Here is a 23,358-nt window from a genome sequence, read left to right on the forward strand (position 1 = left end):
CTCAGTGTGCGAAAAAGTCTTGAAAAGGAAACATTACGCAGCCCCGAAATGCACTCCTTGGTGGAGCACCTCGCTGACTGCTGAACGCAGCAAAGTCCGTGCCCTAAGGCGCAAAATGCAAGCATGCAAGGATCCCTTAGAAAGAGAGACACACTCGCTAATTTTTCGAAAGCACAGAGCTGCTTACAAAAGACAGATTGCAAAAGCGAAGTTTTCATCCTGGAAAGAGTACTGTACCAACACTGCGAATAAGTTCGGAACTGTCTTCCGTATTGCACATGACAAGATGTTTACACCTACTAATCTTACTGCCACAATAAGCCACGGAGCAGCAACTAGCACAGAAGTAGTTGCGCACATTCTGGACAATATCTTTAGACCTGATAACGCAGACACAGATAATCCCGCACAAAGAAATATCAGAGCCAGCGTTGAGCAATATTACAATACCAAGAAAACAGATTTTGAACCACTGCCTAACGCCAAAGAAATAAGCGACATTGTTAAAGGGTTAAACACCAATAAAGCACCAGGTCCTGATGGGATAGATAATGGCATTCTGCAAGCCATTAACAGTATGCATCCGGAGTTACTGCATGCCTACATCACTGCGTGTTGGCGCAACAGATATTTCCCAGCCGGCACGAAACTTGGTGAGGTGGTGCTCTTCCTCAAAGCGAAAAAAGACCCTAATGTACCAACGTCTTACCGGCCTATTTGCCTTCTTCCTGCCTTGGGTAAAGTACTAGACAGAGTCGTCCTTCAAAGACTTAAACACTATATCCTGTCTGGACAAAGCATAAATGACAAACAATACGGCTTCATTCCTGGCAGATCGGTGGATCACGCGCTGCAGCACCTACGAAAATTAATAGCAAATAACAGAATAAATAACCAACATAGTCTCATTATCTCTGTGGATATACAGGGCGCTTTCGACTCGTTGTGGTGGCCCGATGTACTGAAGAGATTACAGGACATAGGTAGCCCTAAGATTCTCTTTGACCTTATTTACAGCTACCTAAGTGATCGCCGCTTACAAGCCACTACGGACGCAGGAGTGCACTCACGTTCCATCAATAGAGGCTGTCCTCAAGGATCCTGTCTGGGTCCACTGCTCTGGAATCTTGTAGCGGACACAGCGCTGACTCTCTTTAACACAGATCCTCACACGGAAATACTGGCTTATGCCGATGACTTTTTGCTGGTAACCAAAGGGCACAGCCGCAACGCATATGAGACTAGGGCACAACAAGCAATGGACAAGATGGCCAAATGGGCCAATGACCATAAGTTAACTATTGCCAACTCAAAAACCCAAGGTATGCTTATCTGTCCAGGTAAGCGCCATCGAAGAACCCCGTGCATCAACCTTCATGGGAAAAATATTAAAATAGTCAGAAACTTGAGGTACCTTGGAGTTATAATTGACGACACATTGACTTAGATGCCACATTTAAAGGAGGTCAAGGCACGACTTCACAGGATATTTCATTCCATGCTCAGAACAGCAGCACCAACATGGGGAGTTTCTTCGAGGATGCTTAAGACGTGGTACTCTGTAGTTGCTGAACGTATTGCACTATATGGAGCCTCCATGTGGGGCATAACGATCACTACTAAAATGGAGAATCTGCTGCGCTCAGCACAAAGACCATTCCTCCTGAACATTACCCGAGGATATAAAACCTCGCCCACTAATGCTCTAAACGTGATTTCAGGACTACCGCCTCTGCATCTCTTAGCTCATCGCGAGAGTGCAATAGTGCGAGTGCTCCGACTCAAAGAGACAATAAGTTTATGGGATAGGACTTATGTTTATACTGACTATGAGCAAAGCATTCCCGAGCCACCTTGCCACCCGGCCGAATTCAATATCTCGATTAACTGCAGGTCACCAACGTGGTTCAACGCCGCTGCAATCTACACCGATGGTTCCAAAGGAGAATGTGGCACCGGTAGCGGATACTGTGTTCTACTTGGGAACCAGATCTTAAAGACCTGGGAAAGAAAGCTTAAGCACCACAACTCAGTTTTTCAGGCTGAACTGATTGCATTAAAAGCTGCACTTGTCTACGCACTGGAAAATAACTATTCCAGTATATATTCAGACTCAGCCTCTGGCCTCCAGGCAATCCAAGGCAAATGTAGTAAAAATCCACTCGTCAGGGCCATACAAAAACTCTTACTAAGAACACCTAAATACTATAGGCCTGAACTCCAGTGGGTACCTGCCCACACTGGAATACTGGGTAATGAAATTGCAGATGCAATAGCCAAAAGAGCAGCAACTGACCCCCACGTTCGCACACTTGACGTGCCTCTCCCGGGTTCGTTCTTAAAAGCTGAGCTCGAGAGAGAATTACTTAAACGTTGGCAACATCTGTGGGAGACAGAAACCACCGGCAGAAGAGTTTACAGATTTTTTCCAAAAGTCTGCCGGCTTCTAAAATCTGGCTCGTCTCACTTCACTCAGTATCTAACAGGACATGGTCCCTTCATGACTTACCTGCATCGCTTCAGACGACGCGAAAACGAGCATTGCTCATGCGGGATGGTAGGAGATCCGGACCACTATCTGTTCGCTTGCAGAGAGACCGCTAAATATCATCTTAGGCAACCAGTAGCAAACCACATCCATGCATGGGCCGAAGCTACTTCAAAAAATCGCAATGCATTGAAACGCATATGCGATTGCATAAACGTTGCACGCATAATCTCAGACAGGCTGGAGTAATTCTCAGCCACCATCCTCGTCACCAGCACAGCCCCTGTATGCTCAGTACCTGTAGCGAACTAATTTTATCTTAAGTTAGCTTATTCGGCTTTTCTTATTCCCTGTATATATTTATCTTCTTGAACTGTAAACCTTGAATTATGAACCTTGAACTATGTATTTTGCCTTATTTTATGTATTGTTTCCACTGTTTTGCCTTTTTTTATTTTATGCATAGTTTTACTTTCTAGTTTTTTACTTCTTATTACTTTTAGTATTTGTAACCACCTATCCATTACTCTGTAAATATGTAACTGGAATTGTTCTTCACGCCCGCAATGCACCCTTCTTCCATCATGCACTATCGTCTTCGTCCAGCATTTGTTTGCACTGCCCCCAGCAGTCCTCTTGAGCACAATATGTATTTATAAGTGTGTCTTTTGTTCAAGTTATTTCCGTCAGCGGGGCTACCTGGCCGATATGCTAACTACCCAGTGGACCGGCTGCCTCGCTGTCGGTGGAAAGAAAGAAAGAAAGAAAGATGAAAAATATGCAACCGCCTTCGCCGGGAATCGAACCACGGATCCCTGGAATACCGGCACAGAGTGCTACCGTTACACCACGAAGGCACGCTAGGAAAGTGGGAGAAATACCTTATATACTCTCCTTTTTAAAGGGCGACTAGGGTTTTAGAGGACCTAGTCGCCAAATCCTGGGTGCGGAGAATCATTATCCACAACCCTTTTAGTTCAGGCGCCACTTGTAGAGTCATTCGGATAATTGAAAGCAGAAAAGATGAAAAATATGCAACCGCCTTCGCCGGGACCTGGAATACCGGTCCAGCGTGCTACCGTTACACCACGAAAGCACGCTAGGGAAGTGGGAGAAATACCTTATAATAGAACTAAGCGAAAGGGAAGTAATGTTGCGAGCATCGTTGCTAAAACTTCTCTTTGAAACATTCAAAAATCCTCCCCTTAAGTAGTCTTAATTCGTTTGCATCATAGTGAGGGCTAGCGAAAAAGAAGATTAAAAAGAAGAATTGTAACATAGATCCAAATTATAAAAAGGCTTAATTATTGTAAAATATATTTTATAAATGTAAACAACTTTGCAATAGCAGTAAATTAAATTCAAAGCAATGAAAAACGAATAACTAAGATTCAGAAATATGCTACATAATCATGTCCGTAAAAGTCTTTACTTGAACTGCCTTTTTTTGTAATCATTAATCGTAGAAATTACCACCTAATGAGAACGTGTTTAAAACAAAGCAAATATTTCAAGCTTTGGGTTTTTTTTTAATTTAAAAAATGGTATTGCAGGAAGAATCAAATTAAACTTTTTATATGATACTTAACGTTTTATATCATACCGTATAAAGATTTGAATTTGATAAAAATAGTCAAATTTGCACATTTTTACCATTTCTTTAGTCCGTAATTTAGTAAGGTTTTACATTGTATACAGTATACCTATAAACTAAAAATAAAAGTAATTCTTAGTCCTTATTGTTATATTTAGGAAGATTTGATAATTTATGAGTTTAGTAAAATTTTACGTATTTTATGAGCTTTTAATATAATTATTACATTTAATATAATTTTATACTTTACTAAATATATCAACACGGACTCGGATCCATATATACACTGAAGAGCCAAAACATTATGACCACCTACTCAAAAACATGCTGCGCGACCTTTGGCCTGCAAAACAGCTACAACTTGCCTTTGCATGGATCCCACAAATTCTAGGTGACTGCAGATAGGCTGTACCAAATGTCTGAGCAACGGTCGCGAAAAGTTGAGATATTAAGACAAGATGGTATTTGAGCTTGGAGCTGCCACTCCATGAAATCCCAAATGGGCTGATTTTAGAGAACAATTTTAGAATTGGAAAATGTCAAGTATCTGATTCTCGTCTGCTAGTCTTAATTCCTTTATTGTTTCTGTTGTAAAGTCGTCCAAAGATGGAGCTTTTCCTCGTCACGTCGAATTCGTGCACCTCAGTTCTTCTAGTGAGAACGGGCGATCATCTTCTGTTTTTCGAACGGAGCTTTTATGAGTCCGGATACTGGCATGGTGACCCGAGTCTTGGGTGGGTGGAGCTTCATGATTTCTTGGATGGTGTCTTCTATGTTGCCTCTATTGCCAAAGGATTATTGCTTCGTCTGTAAAGGTACGAGTAGGTCTTGACATCATATGAGTAGGTATGATGTCATGAAAATTTCAAATAAATCTTTTTGTTTAAGCTTGAACTTAACAAAAGGCGTCGTAACCTGGGCATACAAGCTAACTCCTCCAATTTCTGGTATTAAATCACAGAAAACTGGGTCTACAATTTAAAATGTATTCGTAGTTAGTTCCGTCAATATAGTTCCGTCTTCTTTTTGGATGGAACTAATCAGCAGTGGGCCCATGTTTTTCTCTTTTGCAATATCAAAGTATGTCCCGAATGGGGAGCATATTGTAATTTTCATCCAAATCGTATCCAATGCTTTTCGCTTTTCTTTGTAAATCTGCTGTCTGTATTTAGCTGATGCCTCTTTGTATAGGTGTCTGTTTTTTGCTCTTTCCTATCCTATAGTTTTCTGGAATCTTTTTTATATGACTCTTACTTTATTTCTAAGGATCGTGAGGTCTTTCTACCACTATGGGCGAATGCGAGGTCTTGGTCTGTAGTCATGTAATTCTGATAGATTTCATGGAATTTTGTTGCTATCTCTTCCACGTAGTAGTCTATCTCTTCCGGGGTGTTTACGCTTATAGTATCTATCAAGGATTTGTACACTTTTCTTGAAGTTTAGCCAATCGGTGTGCCTCACAATGACTTTCTTTTTTTCTCGTGTAGGATACCTGATATTACTAATTTCAAAGTAGATGTTGTTGTGTTCGCCATCATTTGCTTCGTCCGTAAACTATCCAGTTTGCGATTGTGGGGCGGTCTGTATTCTAATTAGAGTTCATTCAATCCTGCCGTTTCCTCTAACTCCCCTTAAGACTCCCTTGGTTGTCTCCAATTTCATTTACTATAGAACAGATCAAAGCGTCCCCAATCAACTAACGCTTGCGATGAAGTCGCAGACTTTTATGCCTCTCGGAAATGCATTATGAGAGGCTTCAGAGAAGTTTTTGGCATTAAAATCTCCGCTGATAATTGCGGTTGTGTCTTTGTGGTCTTCTAATCTGTCAGGATGGGAGAGATGTCCTTTACAGGTAAACAATAGACTGAAGCGAGTAAGAATTCGAAGTCGTGTCCTATTTTGAGAGCTATCATTTTTTTTTTTTTTTTTTTTTTTTTTTTTGCACTATATATTTCAAATGTCGGAATGTCAGAGTCCGTGATAATCGCTGCTGATTTTGAGGCTGTAGAGTGGTGATACTTTTTTATCTGATGGGGAAACCAAACAGTTTGTTTTGAACCGTGTATGGTGCCTGGATGCATGGTATCTTAATATTTAGACTTTGCTCCAAGTTCCTCATAAATTTTCATTGCACTCCTAGAGCGCTTAATGTTAATCTGGAGTATTGTTGTACTATCCATAGTAGGTTCTTTGTTTAATACGTTCTAGTTCTCTTAGGTAGCAGAGGCAGTTCTTACATCGGTATCATGTTGGTCATTGTGTCCGACGTTATATCTTTCATTCACGTTTGTGTAGTTAACACATTTAGCGGTTTGTTTGTCGCAGCTTCTCTTTTCGTGATCTTTAGAGCCGCATCCGTAGCATACTTTTCTTTGCAATATTTTGCTGAGTGGTTGTAACCTAGGCACTTTATACATTGCGTCACCTTGATGAATTCCCTTACGTTGTTACGAGCCCATTATATATTAATCTTTTTGTTCTTCATTAAGATCTTAAAGGCGGTGGGTTTGACTGCGATAACCCAGTGTTGCCCATATTTAGCTTTCATTGCGAAGAGAACTTCTAAATCAGAATCGGCTAGGTCTGAATTTTGTGTCTTTATGAAATTCTTCAACTCGTCTTGCGTCTTGCTTTATTTTCTGGTTCACGTTATAAATGATATCCCACAGGTTTCTCTTTTGTCGTTGTTTCGTCTCCACTAAGTCGTTCAGCTTTCCGTTCTTTTTGATGGCTTCCTTGAGAATGGCTATCTCATCTTTCTTTGTTACTTCTACTAAGAGACTTCCTTTATTTACTCTCTTTAGATTTTTGACGCCTACTTTTAGCTTTCCAAATTCGATGTACTTGACCAGCTGTTCCTTAACTTCGTTTGATGTACTCTCTTCGTTCTTTGGGAATATCAATAGGAAGTGTTCCGTCTCTTGCTTCCTCCTTGATTGGGGACGCTTTGATCTGGATCTGCTATGGGATCATCTTCGTGATCTTGTAACCTCTGCATAGGAAGTCTGATGGATAAGAACTACACCTAGAGTATAAGCCTCTAGATTTTGCGTTTGCTGTACTTGACCCTCGAGCTTTGCAACCCTATAACTTTGTTTTGAAACTGTGCTAAGCATGGGATCAAAATAACCCTTTAACGTTTTCGCCACTTTGGTGGGAATATCATCTCTATTTAAATAACCTATTAGGATAGTGTAGCACTCTGAAGCCTCCTGAAATTCTGAATTGGCGTTAGCCGAATTTTAAACGTCATCTAGCTACAGTTTCCTATCCTATGTGTTATTCTTAACAGTTTGTGGAGCACTGCGCTTCGCTGTGGGGGCATTTCTGCCTCTCTTGCTTCATGTTCCTTGGACTTACCCTACCACCTTGTGCTTCTACTTCGTGAGTATGGAAAGTAGGGATGTGTGGCTAACAACTAAGGGACCACTGCGTGTCTCGTTAGGGAGACGACAAGTCCAGTGGCTGCGTTCGCATTGACCGGTACCTCGGGTTCTCACCGATCGCTGCTGCGGAGTAAATTTAGGCCCTCTTGCGAGGACACTCCAGGACAAGATAAAACTCCACTGGAATGCGTATACTGAAATGAGACCGCTGACTGACCGTTACTCCCTCCACATCCCGACAGCTCGCGGAACCTCAGGGAGATCCAAGTCATATCAACTCAATACTCGAAATGACACTAAGAACAAAAACACATACTGTCAAGTCGCCTTCACCTGCGGGATGATGAATGAGAAATCAATATTTATCCGACCAAGCAACAGTCTTCCACTGCAGCCATTAGGTTTTTCTAAAGTTGAAGACGTGAAAATGAGCAATGAACTCGTCGGAACTCGAACCTGAACGTCTCGAATACGCGCAGAGGGAACTAACTGCTACACTACGAAAGCATGCTGAAGGAGGGAGAAAATACCCTTTTAAAGGGCGACTGAGGATAAGGGAACCCAGTCGCTAAATCCTGGTGATGAAGAATCATCATACATCACTTTTAGTTCAGGAGCCACTGTACAGTCACGAAGACCCTTGAAGCATGAGACAAGAAAAATAAGCAATTCTTTCGACTTGAACCTGGACTTCTCGAATAAGCACCACACCGAGTGTGCTAACCGTTACACCATGAAGGCATTCTGAGAGGAGGGCGAAAATAATCCATGGTCCAGTCTAGATGTTCCCAAGCTTGGTCAACACAGCCACATGAGTAGGACGTCTGTCTCATATCCAACAATGTCCGCTGAACTGTGCGTTCAGAAATACATGCACTTGGACCTGCATTGTATTGGCTGTCAGCTGAGCCACTGCTTGGCGCCAATTTTGCTGTACCAAGCAGAACAGTCTCCGTGTTCCTTTTTCTTCTATGACGCGTTACGTTCAACACCTTGGCGTCACTACTGGTTTCACCGTCGTTCATCCACTTTGCATAAAAAGTAACAACAGCAGATAGTGAACAACCTACCAGTCATGAAGTTTCGGTGATACTCGTTCCAAGTCTTCAGGCCATTACAATCTGCTCTCTATCAAATTCGCTTAGATCAGCAGCCTTTTCCATCACTCGCAAAACTAAATGCAAGAAGAATTCCTTACCTTCTCCAGCAAGAGTTAAATACCATTCCGACTTAATAAACTCCACGTCATCAGGACGACTTTATTGAAAAATGTTAAGTTGGTCATAAAGTTTTAGCTCGTCAGTGTAGTTATATTAAACAAACTTCTCATTTCAAAACATAAACTGAAAACAAAAAATAAACTAGTAAACTAAAAATAAACTAAAGCCTGTTCATCTGCATTAAACAAAAATTTACTGAGATGTTTAATTTTAAATTTCCAGAATATGTTTCATGAAAATCTAGGAGTCAGACAGAATCTAAAATGTTGAATATTTAAATTTGTATTTAACTAAATATCCGCTTACAAAAGTGATCTGATTTTAATGATTAAGCTTGGAGAATGTCGTGAAAATTTTTGATCAGTATTTTTTTAAATGATACCTTGCATGGGGTTTTACTGAATTTGTACTTTAGAAAACAGTGGCGAACTGTATACAGGCAATCATTACACTACTTGCATAAGTTTAAATTGATAAATATTTCTACGAGTTCTCATTTGAAGTTTATTTGAATAAATTTAAAGTAAGTGAGTTTTTATTTTTTATTATTTTATTTCTATTTATTTATTTATTTAATATGAGTGTGACGAAATAAAAATGTATGTGAGTATTAATTTCTGAAGTTAACTTTCAAACGATTTAAATTAAATGTGTGAAATTGCACGTGACACACCAAACGTAGCAAATCTATATAAATTAAGGAATGTTACACATAAAAGAAATCCCCAAAGAATGTCACTGACTTAAGCGGGGAATAAATAAATCAACCTCAGTGAAGGTAAAACAGATGGCTTTATTGCAATAAAATTCTTTATAAAATGTTAAGTTTTAAAATTAAATTTATCGGTCAGTGTTCAAACATTTTGTAATTTATTTTATAATTTTGTTAAATTAATTTATTTATATTCATTTATTTGTAGTTTATTTATATTAGGTATATTTGAAACAGGAGAAATGAAAAATGAGCAATGCCCTCGCCGGAAACCCAACCACGGAGCTCTCGAATACGCGCCGAGCGTACTGACTATAAACTACGAAAGTATGCTAAAAAGGCGGGAGAAATACCTTATATACTCCTCCTTTTAAAGAGCGACTGGGGATTAGGGGACCAATGGCCAAATTCTGGTGGTGAGGAATCATCGTTCACCACCTTTTAGTTCGGGCGCCACTGTAGAGACATTATGTATTTTTGAAGCAGGAAAGGTGAAAAATGAGCAACGCCCTCACCAGGAATCGAACCACGGCCACCAGAATACGCTCCCAGGCTGCTGACCACTACACTACGACGGCATGCTAAGAAGGCGGAAGAAATATCTTACATACTCCCCCTTTTACAGGGCGACTGTGGTTTAGAGAACCCTAATCGCCAAATCCTGGGTGTAAAGAATCATCATCCAAAAACTTTCTAGTTCGCGTGCTATTGTAGAGAAATTAGGTTAATTGGAAGCAGGCGACTTGAAAAATGAGCAATGCCTTCGTCTGGAATCGAAGCTCGGACTTCTGGAATACGCGCCCAGCGTGCTGAACACTACACTACGAAGGCGGGAGAAATACCTTATAATTTTTCAAAACGTGTATAACCCTTTCTTGAATAGACCTACATGCATCTAGGACAGTGTAAAAATTTTGATTTCGTTATTTTTACAAAGTTGGATTTAAATCTAAAAATACAATATGAATATTTAAGTAACTTAAAATCTTTTTGCAATTAGATGTTCTACTACCAACGGTTGTGAAAATAAATCCTGTGTTGAAGAAAATGTTTCGAAAATAAAACATATGGACTCTTAAGGAACTCAATATATAAGCAGCACTTCATTTCTCTGCAGGGTGGTATTATTTTACTTGAAATGAGCATTATATTTTTGTCTTTCAATCCGTTCTGACACTAAACATTTTTTTTTAATTTTCAGAAGCTATCTTTATGTAAATGCATTTTACGTACATATAATTACGTTTACGTAAACTACTTGGAGAATAAAACTAATAAACAGTTAGCAAATAAATTACAAAAAAAAAAAAAAAAAAAAAAAAAAAAAAGGAAATCTGATAAAAGACAAGAAAGTAGTTTATTGAGTTCAAGACTTTTTTCATAAAGCTTTTTCGTATGACGGATATTATTCTAAAACTTTTAATAAAAGTATTGAGAAAACGTTTGCTCAACAAATCCTAAGAAATGTGATTTATTAAACGTGTTAAGACTACATACTTTAACTTGAAGTTGACTAATTGCTAGTTTAGTGAAATGTCAAATGTTTGTCCTGAATAAATACCATTAGAAGCTAACTTTGATAAATTAATGTGTATGTCAGCTATTACATTAATATCAGTTTCGGTGTAGCTTTTTTAATTTAAAAATGAAATTCTTACTATACTTCTTTGCTTTTTAATGAAATATATTAGAATATTTTAATAGACGATTAATTTGAGTTACGTTAACAATTTATAAAGTAGATTCATTAGGTTGTTTCGAAGCAGAAGATGTGAAATATGTGCATCGCCCTCACCGGGACTCGAACCTTGAACTCTCGAATACGCTCCTAGTGTGCTACAGTTACACCACAAAAGCAAGCTGGAAGGAGGGAGAAAGTACCTTATAGTCTATTATCTAAAAGCTGATTTGGAAATAGGGAACCCCATCCCCAATTCCTGGTGATGACGAATTACCGTCCACTACCTCTTAGTTTGGGCGCCATTTTGTCCTAGTCATTAGGTTCTTTTGAAGCAGGCGAAGTTAAAAAGAAGCAATATCCTACCGCGGATTCGAACCTGGACCTCTCGAATACGCTCCGAGTGTGCTGCCTTTACATCACGAAGGCAGGCTGAAAAGAGAAAGGAAAAAGCTTGCTGCAGAAGAACTAAAGGCTTGAAAACTTTAATGGGAACATAGGAACAACATGATTCAAGCCCTTAGCAAAAAGTGCACAGTTTACCAACACATAAGAATAAAAATACTGAGCTTATCGAACTGAGTAACACAGTGGGTATGTATATATGTATAAAACTCATAGTCACTCTATATGCTTAAATTAAAAGCACTTTACCCTTATGGACTCAATACATTCAACCAAAACATTAAATTAAATTCTGAAATTCCAACTTACAGCCATTTTAAATTATTCAGTAAAAAAACATTACGAGGAACCAGAGCAGGTAATAAACAAAAAAAAATTTTTTTTTCAGCATAGATACAAAAAAGTTAAACGATAATATTAATAATTACTTTCTTACTGAAAATTTCACTAAAAACATAATTAGTTGGTTGCATACTTGTAAGCATAATTTCTTAAAATTACTTATAAAATTTGTTAAACAGCATTTTATAGGGCACAATATTATCAAAGACCTTATTATTGACTTTTGCAATTATAAATTCTCTACAAATAACAAATACAATAAATATTACTGCAAAATCAATTTCCTTCATCCAAACTATGATCATATTCAGTTTAGCAAAATTTTCAGAAAAAGTCAACAGCTTTTTTCAAACTACTAAATTACAAATCTAACCAGCTTTCAAGTATCAAATACCTCTTAGTAAATTGCTAATTAACCACCATGAATTAGCTTCTACAGCCCATTAATGCTGCAAAGAGCTTCAATACAAAGATTGCATAGATAAATTTCATAAACATATTATTACAGGCAATTTAGCAATAGTTCAAAACCAACTTTTAAGAAATTTAATGGAAAAAGGTACCAAATTCAGACCAGTACTAAAAATTAACAAACATCACAGTTTTCAAAGTTTCGTAAAAGATCTAGACGAATTTATAGTTAAAACTAGTTACAAATTAAATATTACAAATTCTACCTTTATGGCTTGGAAACATGAAGTATTAGAAGAATTTAAGCAAAGAATTCGAAGGATTGAATTTAATAACGATTTATCGTGAAATATTCTCATTCCTCTATTGTAAGATTTGAAACAAAAGTTCGTAATAACCAAAATTGACAAAGCCAATAATAATTTTAGCATAATGTGAAAATTTTTTATGTCTCATTAATTAATGCTGAACTTAATAATGTCATTACTTACAAACTCACCAATATACAAGAAAATGTTATTGCAAAAAAGCTAAAAGCATTTCAAAAGAAACTGCAAATTTCACAACCATCTAACTACAATAAATTAGCAAATCTATATGCTCTCCCAAAATTTCATAAATCACCACTCAAATTTAAATTTATTGCTAATGGTACAAATAATTATAAAAAGAATATAGATTACATATTTGCAATTAAACTTTAAAAAAATCTGTAATTTAATCCAACAACTCGTTAACAAACGACACAACTAATAGTTGGATTATTTATAATAATGCTCCAGTTCTCAGCAGATTTAAAAGTTTAGAAATCAGGAGCATTAACTGCTATGACTTTGAAAACCTTTATACTTCTTTACCATTAGAAGAAATTTTTACTAGTTTAATGCAACTCCCACAACTTTTCAGCAAGTGAGAGGAATTCCTATGGGAGCAAACAGTTCTGCACAAATATGTAACCTATTTCTTTTTACTTATGAATATAAATTCCAACTAAGTTTAAATGAATTAAAACTATTTGCACATACATTTAGATACATAGATGATATTTTAACTTTCAATAATAATTCTGCTTTTGAGCAATTCAAAATTTACCCAAATAGTTTAACACTTAATAAAACGAATACGAATCAAGATACTATTGAATACCTAGACCTGCTAATTATTAAACACAGCAAAATTAAATTATATGATAAGAGAAGGAATTTCCATTTTCCTACTATTAAGCTAATTAATTGGAACTCTAATATCTCTAGAAAAGTAATAGAAAACACATTTCATAGCCAAATAATCAGAATAAAAAATATATGTACTGAAATAGAAGATTTAAAAGAAAAAATAATAAAGCTAATTAATGTTCAAGTTGATAACCAAGTACCACAAAAATTTATTAATTTATATATTAAAAAGGCAGGCATTAACTTTACTTTATAATATTTTGGCTCTTTATGGTATGATAACATTACCTTAAACCTTAACCGGAGGGTAATGGATAGAGAAGAGTAAAGGAATTATCTTGTAAATTTTTATTATATATATATGTATATATACTTTTGGTGCGGCAAATATTAACCAAAAAGAGAAGTGCAGAATTATATGTTATAGCTGTCCCATGTACAAAATTTTAACATTCTGAAACTACTCATTTTTGATTTATGGGAACATACATGCGTACGTACGTACATACGTCCCGAAAAAATTTCTTTTGAATCCATTTTAAATCCATTTTACAATCCGTTTTGGTAAGAAATATCCTTTATTCAGCCCATACATACAATTGCCAGGCAAAAACCTCTTTATAGATCGGTCAGAATGGATATTTTCGTTGAAATATGATACCCGAAATTTTTTGCGATTACAGTGCTTCCTGTAATCGCGAAAAATTTCGGGTAGTAATTTAGTTTATCTCAATAAACTACTTTCTTGTCGTTTCGCACAAGGATGTAAAACAATGCAAGCGGTTAGGGAAAACATTAAATCATGAGCTTCGGAGTCTTATTAACAGATTTTCTTTAGCATCGGAAAAGTGAAAAAGTAACCATTCAATAAAGCGCGGAAGCGTTCAGAAAATCAGTTGGTAAAATAAATATAAAAATATTCCAAAATGGATTGTATTCTCCACATGCTGTATCTCAAAAACAAAGTATCTGACGACTTTCATTTTGTCCTGGATGAAAACTGTTTTGCTTTATTTAATCTTTCCGCAATACATCTTTAAATCACTTGTTGAAGGTGTATCAGGTTTATAACAATTTTAAAATTTTGCCCTTACACTTTTACTGTTGCCTTTGATCATATATACTGAAATTATACAATAAAATTTCGCCTCAGTTAATATTTTATCTTTGGACATTTTGATGTTTCTATTATAAATTTATTATTATTTATATAACTGTCTAATACATTTATATAACTGTCTTACACAATGTTATGATTTATTTTAGCAATTCAATACATTTTTGGTCAGCTTGTTTTCGATTGATTTTATCCTGTGTGCACTAAATGTAAGTATTTCTTTCCTTATATTTACCGTTTATATTTTTAAATAAAAATTGCGGAAGGCTGCACAGGTTATTAATAGTTTGAAGTCATGTTTAGAACTTCGTTTTACTGTTGTATATTTTACAAGTAAAATTACGAAGATTTTACATTTAAAATTTTATATTACATTTAATGTTTACATCCTCTAAATGCTTTCGCTCTTGATCCTAGCAAGTAGGCAATTCTCATGTGGTTTGCCAGACTCAGGTATTCGATTATGAAAGCAGCATAATACATAGTCAACCTCACTGTCAAAAATATTCCTTTAATTTATTGTGAAGTTAGTTGAGTTCGAATTTCCAAGAAAGAAACTATAACTGACTTTTAATTTAAAGTAGAATTTAATTTAAATGCAGCGTTATTTAAAAAATTTTGATTTGATTTTCAATGGACCGTTTAATCTTTTCTGAAAGCTTTTTCTTTGAGCAAAACCTACCAGAGAAATATGCCTTTATTTTAGTTAGGAGTTCTTTTATATATTTCTTTATTTTTTCGTACAATTCCTTATTTTTTTTTTAGTCCAAAGGGATTTGAATCCCGAAGGCCTATTAGTTTCGTTTTGGCATTTTGCGTCGGACTCATAAATGTCGGTTCACTTTTCAAACTGTTGCCACAAAATGTTAGAGTCCTGCATTATATTTGAAGAAATTAAATAATGAAAAATCTGCATAAATGTATGTATATTTCTCGTATTGTGATAAAACAACGGTACATAGAGTCATCGAATTTTGAATAACGTAATCCTCCAACGAATATGAGCATGTGGAAGACCAAATTTGAAATTTGAAATTTGTTTTATGATCGATTTCCTATTTTTTAAAACTTTGACGAATTTTTGATTCACAAACTCAAGGATTTCAAAGCGAGCAATGGCAACGTTGTGCAGAAAAAACATTTTTATCTCCAGCGCGTGAGTCTCTGTATCGGAAATTCTAAAGATATGCTCGTTTTAAAACTATTTTGCGATATTGCTGTTGCACTGGATCTTATGGTTTAAGTGCGAGGAACATGATATTTAATAAAGAAAGGTAACACACAAAATGTTAAAAAACGCCCCTTTGGACGTAATTTAAAATCTGAAACATTTCAGATTTTTTTTTTTTTTTTTTTTTTTTTTTTTGTATACTAAGAGCATTTTACCATGTATTAAACGTTTGAGAAAATGCATTATGATTGGGATTTTTAACGAAGCTATCGGTAAGAGAGAGAACTAAAAGTACTAATATAATATATGCCATCTCCTTCCATTCTTTGAGCCTTAGATTTCCAAATGTTGAAAAACTCGCCCACTGATTGCTGAGTTGATACTTCTGTTAAACTTTATCGGTTCACCTCATACTCGGTGCCTGCAAACAGGCTGGTTGCACATGGCTATTATTAGTTTTCTATTGTGAAGGCTTAATGAAAAACAATTTCTCTTAAAATACCTTCTATGGGAGTTTCCTTCTGAAGTCAATTTTTGTGTCCTTTCAATCATATAGCCAATTAACTTGTAGTATCCTGGCTAAATGTAAAGTCATTAAAGGCTAGAATATTGAAGAACTGGGTAGCAACTTATCGCAGAGTTCACTAAGAAGTCCAAAGAAGGGTTAAAGTTACATTTCATTCTAACTCAACATACATGAACAGATGGCCCCTTCTCAGGCTTACAATAAGCCTCCACTTGGGTTTTAACTCAAGATAGAAAATAAGAAACTAATCCAATACTAACTAGCATAAAACCATCCGAAGCTGCACAGAATTAACGAACAGAGTGGGCTCTTATTTACGATTACCGGCGGATAATAGCAGGCACATAACAATACGACCGAATACTAGTAAGGTCAAACTAGTAACAGCAACATTACCAGAAGGTGGAACACGCTCTCCTAACCCTTCTACTCTTTTCTATGCTCTTTTAATGCAGTCTAAGCTTCTAATGCTTTCTAAGCTTCAGCTTAAATACTGGTTTCTACCACATTTACATAAATCGTTACGCTAAAAATTCATTCTCGTAGGGAAAAGAAAGTGGGAAATGTGAAAGTAAAGGAAAGGCTTGTTCCAAAATAAAAATAAACATCGGAAAATTAAAATAAAAACTATAAATTACTGTAATACTTCTTTGGCGATATGAAGCAACTGTAATGATGGAACACAGCAATAACTTTTATTTAACACTCAAAAATGGCGACATACAAACAAGAAAAGAAAACATATTCTAACATTTAAAAATAAATTACATTCTTCGTGCGAGAGTCGCACGTGGCTCTCGAGTCTGGTTTCAAATATTGCCATCCACAAATACCTTAATGTTCATCTATTTAAATTATTTAAACTACAAGATTTTTAATACTATTTAAAGCTGTTACAACCTCTCCCCCAACGGAGAGACTTTCTCCGAAGGGAAAAGTTCTGTAAAATTTGGCAGTTTAATAAGCTCGGCATGCTCATTTGCTTAAAGAGAAAAGGTAACTTCTCTCATAAGTTTCCAAATTTCAGGTCAAAAATTTAAAATTTTAAACAAATACTTTTACACCACATTTAAATAGGAAGAAAATGGACAGTGTTCAAATTAGTCTTCTTTTTTTTTTTAGACGGCGCCTAGATCTCTTCCATGGTGGACCATTTCCTCGGCTATAATTCACAGCAAAGCCTTTCCTCAGTTAATCTCTGCCCTTCGGATAATATTCATTTGTCATTTGCTTTCGACAATTGTTTTCTTCGTCTATTAGTAGCGGCTTTGATATTAAATCAAAAGCAGAAAGATGATGATAACGCTGCATTGCAAAATGATTCTCAATATTAATTTTTTTATCGTTTTCCAATTTTTCGTGAACATCTTCCACGCCTAATTCCGGTGATTTAACTTCTTCAAAGACATCTCTGGATGCTTTATTTTCTTCCTTCATCGGTTCCAAGATCTTCTCTTCTGCTATTTTTCTTTTCCTTTGAGCTCTAGTAGAGACGGCATTAACCTGGGTAGGATGACTATCAGGTTCCTTTCTTTGTTTATTCAACAGTTCAAAAGTTCGATTACCTAATAAATATCTTCCCTTGTCGAGTTCATTTCTAATAATGGCAGCCTTAGTTATTACTCGCCCAAGATCGCAATTTAGTTTGATCTCAGCCAATGGTAAACAGGTTGGATTCAAATCTAATGGCTGTTGCACCCACACATTTTCACCTGTCAGCATTTCCGGCGTGATGTATTTGCGACAAACTATCTCAATACTAGCACCTGAATCCCTTAATATAGGAATTTTATGACCATTTACGTAACCCATACTAGTATAAGGTAATAGAAATTTATCCTCTGGTTTTGCACTAATTCTGTTAAGATTAGCAGGAGATTCAGTACTATTCTTAAGTTTTGGACATTGGGGTCTTAAATGTTGACAGGACCCACACTGATAGCATTGTGGCGTTTTTCGTTTTTCATATTTATCATCTGGACGTGGACTTCTAGGTCTAGCTGTGCGAATTAAATCCTGATGACAATTTTTTTCAGTTTTATTTTTATTATCTGAACTCAATTTACCTTGAGTTAGTGCATTGTATCTTTCTTTCTGCCGATCCACTACAGGCCTTTTTTGAAAGTTTCTGCAAACGTTTTCATAGGCATCAAGTTTTTTAGCTAATTTTTTAGATGAAATCATCTCTACCCACTCATCAAGAAAATGATCTCGAATTTCAGGAGGAACTCGACGTTTAAGTTGGTCAATCACCATCAAATCTAGCAACTGATCAAAATTCTTAACTCCTAGACCACTCACCCATTCTTTGCAATAATTTTCTATTTCATAATTGAAATCCACCCATGTGGATTCGGTACTCTTTTGATGTTTCATAAATTTCTGCCTAAACTTTTCCGGGCTTAGTTTAAACCGTCTTAACAATAAATTCTTCACGTGCTCATAGTCTTTAGCTTTATCGGAGGGTTCTCTAGCTATTAACTGGGTTACTTCGTAAGGAAGTAGTCCTAGTAAATGAGATACAAATTCTTCTTTATCAATTTGAGCCCATTCTGCTTGCCTTTCAAACAGTAGCAAATATAGACTGATATCTCCTTTCTTGTCATCGAAAAATGGTGACGCAGCTCCGTTTTCGGCCGGATCTGTCCGGTACTGTGAGACTTTGTCTCTGCTTCAAGTCTTAATCGCTCTAATTCATATTGTTCTTTCCTTCTCCGCTCTTCTGCTTCTTCCTGCCTCCTATATTCTTCTCTTTCCTCCCTCTCTTTTCGTTCTTGTATTATTGTGTCTAAGACTCCTTTGACGAATACTTCATCATAATCTCTACTTTCAACAATTTTCTGTTTTAAATCGACTATTTTCAAATCTGCAGTCACATGAACTCCCAGTTCAGCCGCGAGATTTTGCAAATCTTCCTTACGAGCTCTTCCTAAATAAGACATTGTTTCTACACTCATGTCCATAAATTAAGGATAATGCAAAATCAGGCAAAGGAAAAGTTAGAAGCAAAACAAATTTGACTTATTTGTAAAGCTTATTTATTAAACAAAAGGTAAAGAGCAAAAAAAGATGCTATATGTTTGATATTATTAAAATAATTAGCGAATTTTTCTCCCTGGAGAAAATTACAAAAAAACAACATTACATGGTTGGTATGATTGTGAATACATTGTATGTCTCCCAGACGATGCAATACAGTCCATACAACGCCTAGGCATGCTGAGTATCAAATTATCGATCTGATCTTGGGGGATATTACACCACTCAAAAAGCAATGGTCTCCGAAGTTCCGGTAGACATGTAGGAGGAGGTTAACGGGCTGCAACTCGTCGGCCAAGCATGTCCCACGCGTGCTCTACTGGATTCAAGTCCGGTGAGAATGCTGGCCAGTCCATACGGGTGATATCCTCCGATTGAAGGCATTCGCTTACGATGTTTGCACGGTGAGGACGAGCGTTGTCATCCATAAACACAAATTGTGCGCCCATGGTGCCCCGAAGCAAACGTACATGTTGTTCCAGAATGACGTCTCGATAGATTTGGCTTGTCAAGGTTCCAATTTGAACATGCAGGTCAGTTCTGGAACCAAGAATAATTCCACCCCAAACGAGCACTCCTGCACCAACGTAACGGTGTCGTTCAATGATGTTTTCTTGGTAGTAACGGGTACCTGAGCTATCCATATGAAAGTCCGGCGAGAATCAGACTGCAAGCTAAATCTGGACTCGTCGGAAAACATCACACAAGTCCACTGTTGTGGTGTCCACAATGCATGCTCTCTACCCCAGGCTAACTGCAGGCGACAGTGAGTTGCAGTAAGTGGAACGCATATGACAGGTCTACGAGCATATAGACCAATCTGCCCTAAGCGTCTGTACACGGTCTGTCTTGAAATTGTCGTACCAGTGGCTGAAGAGAGCTGACGAGACAGGTCTGAGGTTGTGCTCCGCCTAATTATTTTTACAGTAACTGCCAAATACCGGTTCTCATTCGGCGTTGTAACTCTGAGGCGACCTGTGCTGTAACGTCTACTCACATTACCATCATCTTGGAATCGTTGCCAAAGCCTGGAGATGACACTCTGGGCAATTCCAAGTTCGTCTGATACTTCCAGTTGGGTACGCCCACATTCCAGACGGCCGATAATTCTACCACGTAAAAAATCAAGAAAATCATCCAAATGCATCCTTTGTGTCATAACTATTCGGTTATTGTACTGAAATGCTTATAAAGCGCCTGCGAACAATTTTACTTCTTTGCCTGTATTCCTTATATATCACCCTCTTACACTCTCGTCATTGTGACGTACCATTGGTGTCATCTGGTTACTTCCTGAAATTTGCATATGATTCTTGAAGATGTGTGTAGTGATTTTACAGGTGATATATTTATTTTAGAGTTCTATTTCCGCGTGACTCCGAATTATCCTTAATTTATGGACATGAGTGTATGTTTAAAATTAACGAACACTGTGCTCTTTATATTTCCTCAAAATAGCTGAATTCAATTACTTTAATTAATTAATGCAGTCAGGAATCACGAAATTAAATGCACTTTGTTAAGTACGTATACCTCAAAAATGAAATATTTAAATTATATGAAGTTCATTCTCTCTACCACATTAATTGTGACTAAAATAAGAATAACAACATAGAGCAATAGATATATCTACTGTCTGGACAACTAAAATGAATATTAAAAATAATATCAAATACGGTAATAAAATAAGACAATTTATTATTAACAAGAAGTAATAATCTGGTATCACTAATATTGCGTTCAGTGATGAACTAATAAAATAAAGCAATTCTATATGAACAGGAAGTAATAATCTGGTATCACTAATATTATGTTCAGTGATGAAATAATAAAATAAAAATACGCACGATTATTCGACCTCGGTCGGTGCCTCCAAAATAATTAAGACTGTAATACTTCTTTGGCGATATGAAGCAACTCCAATGATGGAACACGGCAATAACTTTTATTTAACACTCAAAAATGGCGACATACAAACAAGAAAAGAAAACATATTCTAACATTTAAAAATAAATTACATTCTTCGTGCGAGAGTCGCACGTGGCACTCGAGTCTGGTTTCAACTATTTCCATTCACAAATACCTTAATGTTCATCTATTTAAATTATTTAAACTACAAGATTTTAATACTATTTAAAGCTGTTACACTGCCCTACAAACTACTCTGTAGGTATCCTATTCCCAGTTAAAACATAAGACTCACATAATGTCTGATATTTCGATAAAAGCGTAACTCAGATGTAAATAAAATTAAGCTATTAAATACGATACTAATATAGTTGCTATTGTATAACTAGCATTTGTAATAACATATTAAAATAACTTTTCAATTAATATAAGTCTTTAAGTAAATTTTAGGGCACTTAAAATTTCCACTTAGAATGCACAGCGTTCTTAATTACCACTTTCAGGGCTTTGAAGCAAGTTTGGTACGTACAAATTTTGGTACGTTCCGAGAATACCAAAATACTCTGCTGTTTACAAGGGCACCTGGCCTATCACGTCATGGTACGTACTGGGCCACGCTCGGATAGCGCTCCGTCGTTTTGATCTACAGCAGCGGCAATAATCGTTCTACGAACGCAAAAGTAGTTGTCACGTAATAGCGTATACCCTCAGGAGTACCTGGATATCAATTTTATGCGTATACGACTATTAGTTCGTTAACTGTGGATTTTACAAATTTTGAACATTAATCAGCGTTCCTTGACGCCATTTTCGACGTGAATTCCATCTTCACAACTGCATTAGGAAGCCATCTGAAGTCGCAGCAGTCCAATACTGGTATCATTGGAAAGAGGATTACTTCAGCTTTCTATTAATACTGGTTTTATCTCACTCGGCAAACTGGATGATGAATTATAATTAATTTACTAATATAAGTTAGCGAATTTTCGCTCAGCAAGCACTTTTCGACCGTTGGAGCGACCGTTGAAGGAAATCGTTTCGCCCCCCCCGCGAGCTGCAGGAAGTTCGCGAAGGTCATTCACAACGGCGAATTTTTATCAAGTGGGTTATTTTATTCAACGTAGTAATTAAAGAACAACTCGACGCACCAATCTGGGACCAACGCCATTACTCATACTTCACCTTCGCGGACAGAAGTTTCCAAATTTGGTGTCATTCCGATAATTAGATCCGGAGATACATTTTTTTCCTCTATTTATTGGACTTAGCAGAATTCAGTGCAGTGTAGTGCTTACATAGTGCAAGTGTGTGTGTCAAAGTTAGAAATAAGTAGAAGAATTCAGTGCAGTGCAGTGTTTACATAGTGCAAGTGTGTGTGTCAAAGTTAGAATTAAATAGCAGAATTCAGTGCAGTGCAGTGTTTACATAGTGCAAGTGTGTGTGTCAAAGTTAGAATAAATAACAGAATTCAGTGCAGTGTTTACATAGTGCAAGTATGTGTGTCAAAGTTAGAAATAAGTAGCAGAATTCAGTGCAGTGCAGTGTTTACATAGTGCAAGTGTGTGTGTCAAAGTTAGAAATAAATAGCAGAATTCAGTGCAGTGCAGTGTTTATATAGTGCAAGTGTGTGTGTCAAAGTTAGAAATACATTTACCGTGGATAACAATTATTAGATTTCAACTAATTAATATCAGATGAAGAACAGAGAAGTCTGTCTGCCAAGATACCCATAGAGGCACAATCGTGCAATAGTGCTAAAAGTGTGTTAAAGTGTGTCAAGTGTTATAAGTTCACCAAGTGTGACGCAAGTGTCATCTCGAAGTGCTAAGTGCTAGTCTTTTAGTGTTCAGCGCATAATTGCTCAGTGCTGTGTTCCACTCTGACATGACACGTCCGACAACTTTATCAGATAAAGCAGGAACTACCTCACAAGATAACTTGGATACGGAGGCCTTATTGACGTCTGAGCTTACACGCGAAGAGCGAATTGCAGCTCTAGCAAGGGACATCAGTCTAATTGCCGACACTTATCGAGGAGGCAAACACGTTCTTTCCCAAGTCTTAAGGAACAGGCTCAAGGATTCACTGGAAGTGCTAAAAGGGTTGGCACTCGAAGGGCCAGATTTCAGTCCAAAACCGCCAACACACGAGGCAGGCACAAACACATCTACCCTCGTCTGTTGCGG

General features: G+C 36.8%; 1 protein-coding gene across 1 annotated transcript in view; it reads left to right on the top strand.

Moving 5' to 3' along the window:
• The window catches only part of LOC118204334 (uncharacterized), a 613,950-nt gene that overhangs the window by 516,832 nt on the left and 73,760 nt on the right, over positions 1–23,358 (top strand). Inside the window, exon 5 of the mRNA XM_085818872.1 lies at positions 14,678–14,737. Coding sequence (XP_085674998.1) covers positions 14,678–14,737 — 60 coding nt within the window. The remainder of the gene's footprint in view (positions 1–14,677; positions 14,738–23,358) is intronic.

The sequence above is a fragment of the Stegodyphus dumicola genome, chromosome 6 (assembly GCF_044657685.1).
Source record: "Stegodyphus dumicola isolate Sdum_Otavi_A_Nest chromosome 6, ASM4465768v1".
In the NCBI taxonomy this organism is placed as follows: domain Eukaryota; kingdom Metazoa; phylum Arthropoda; class Arachnida; order Araneae; family Eresidae; genus Stegodyphus; species Stegodyphus dumicola.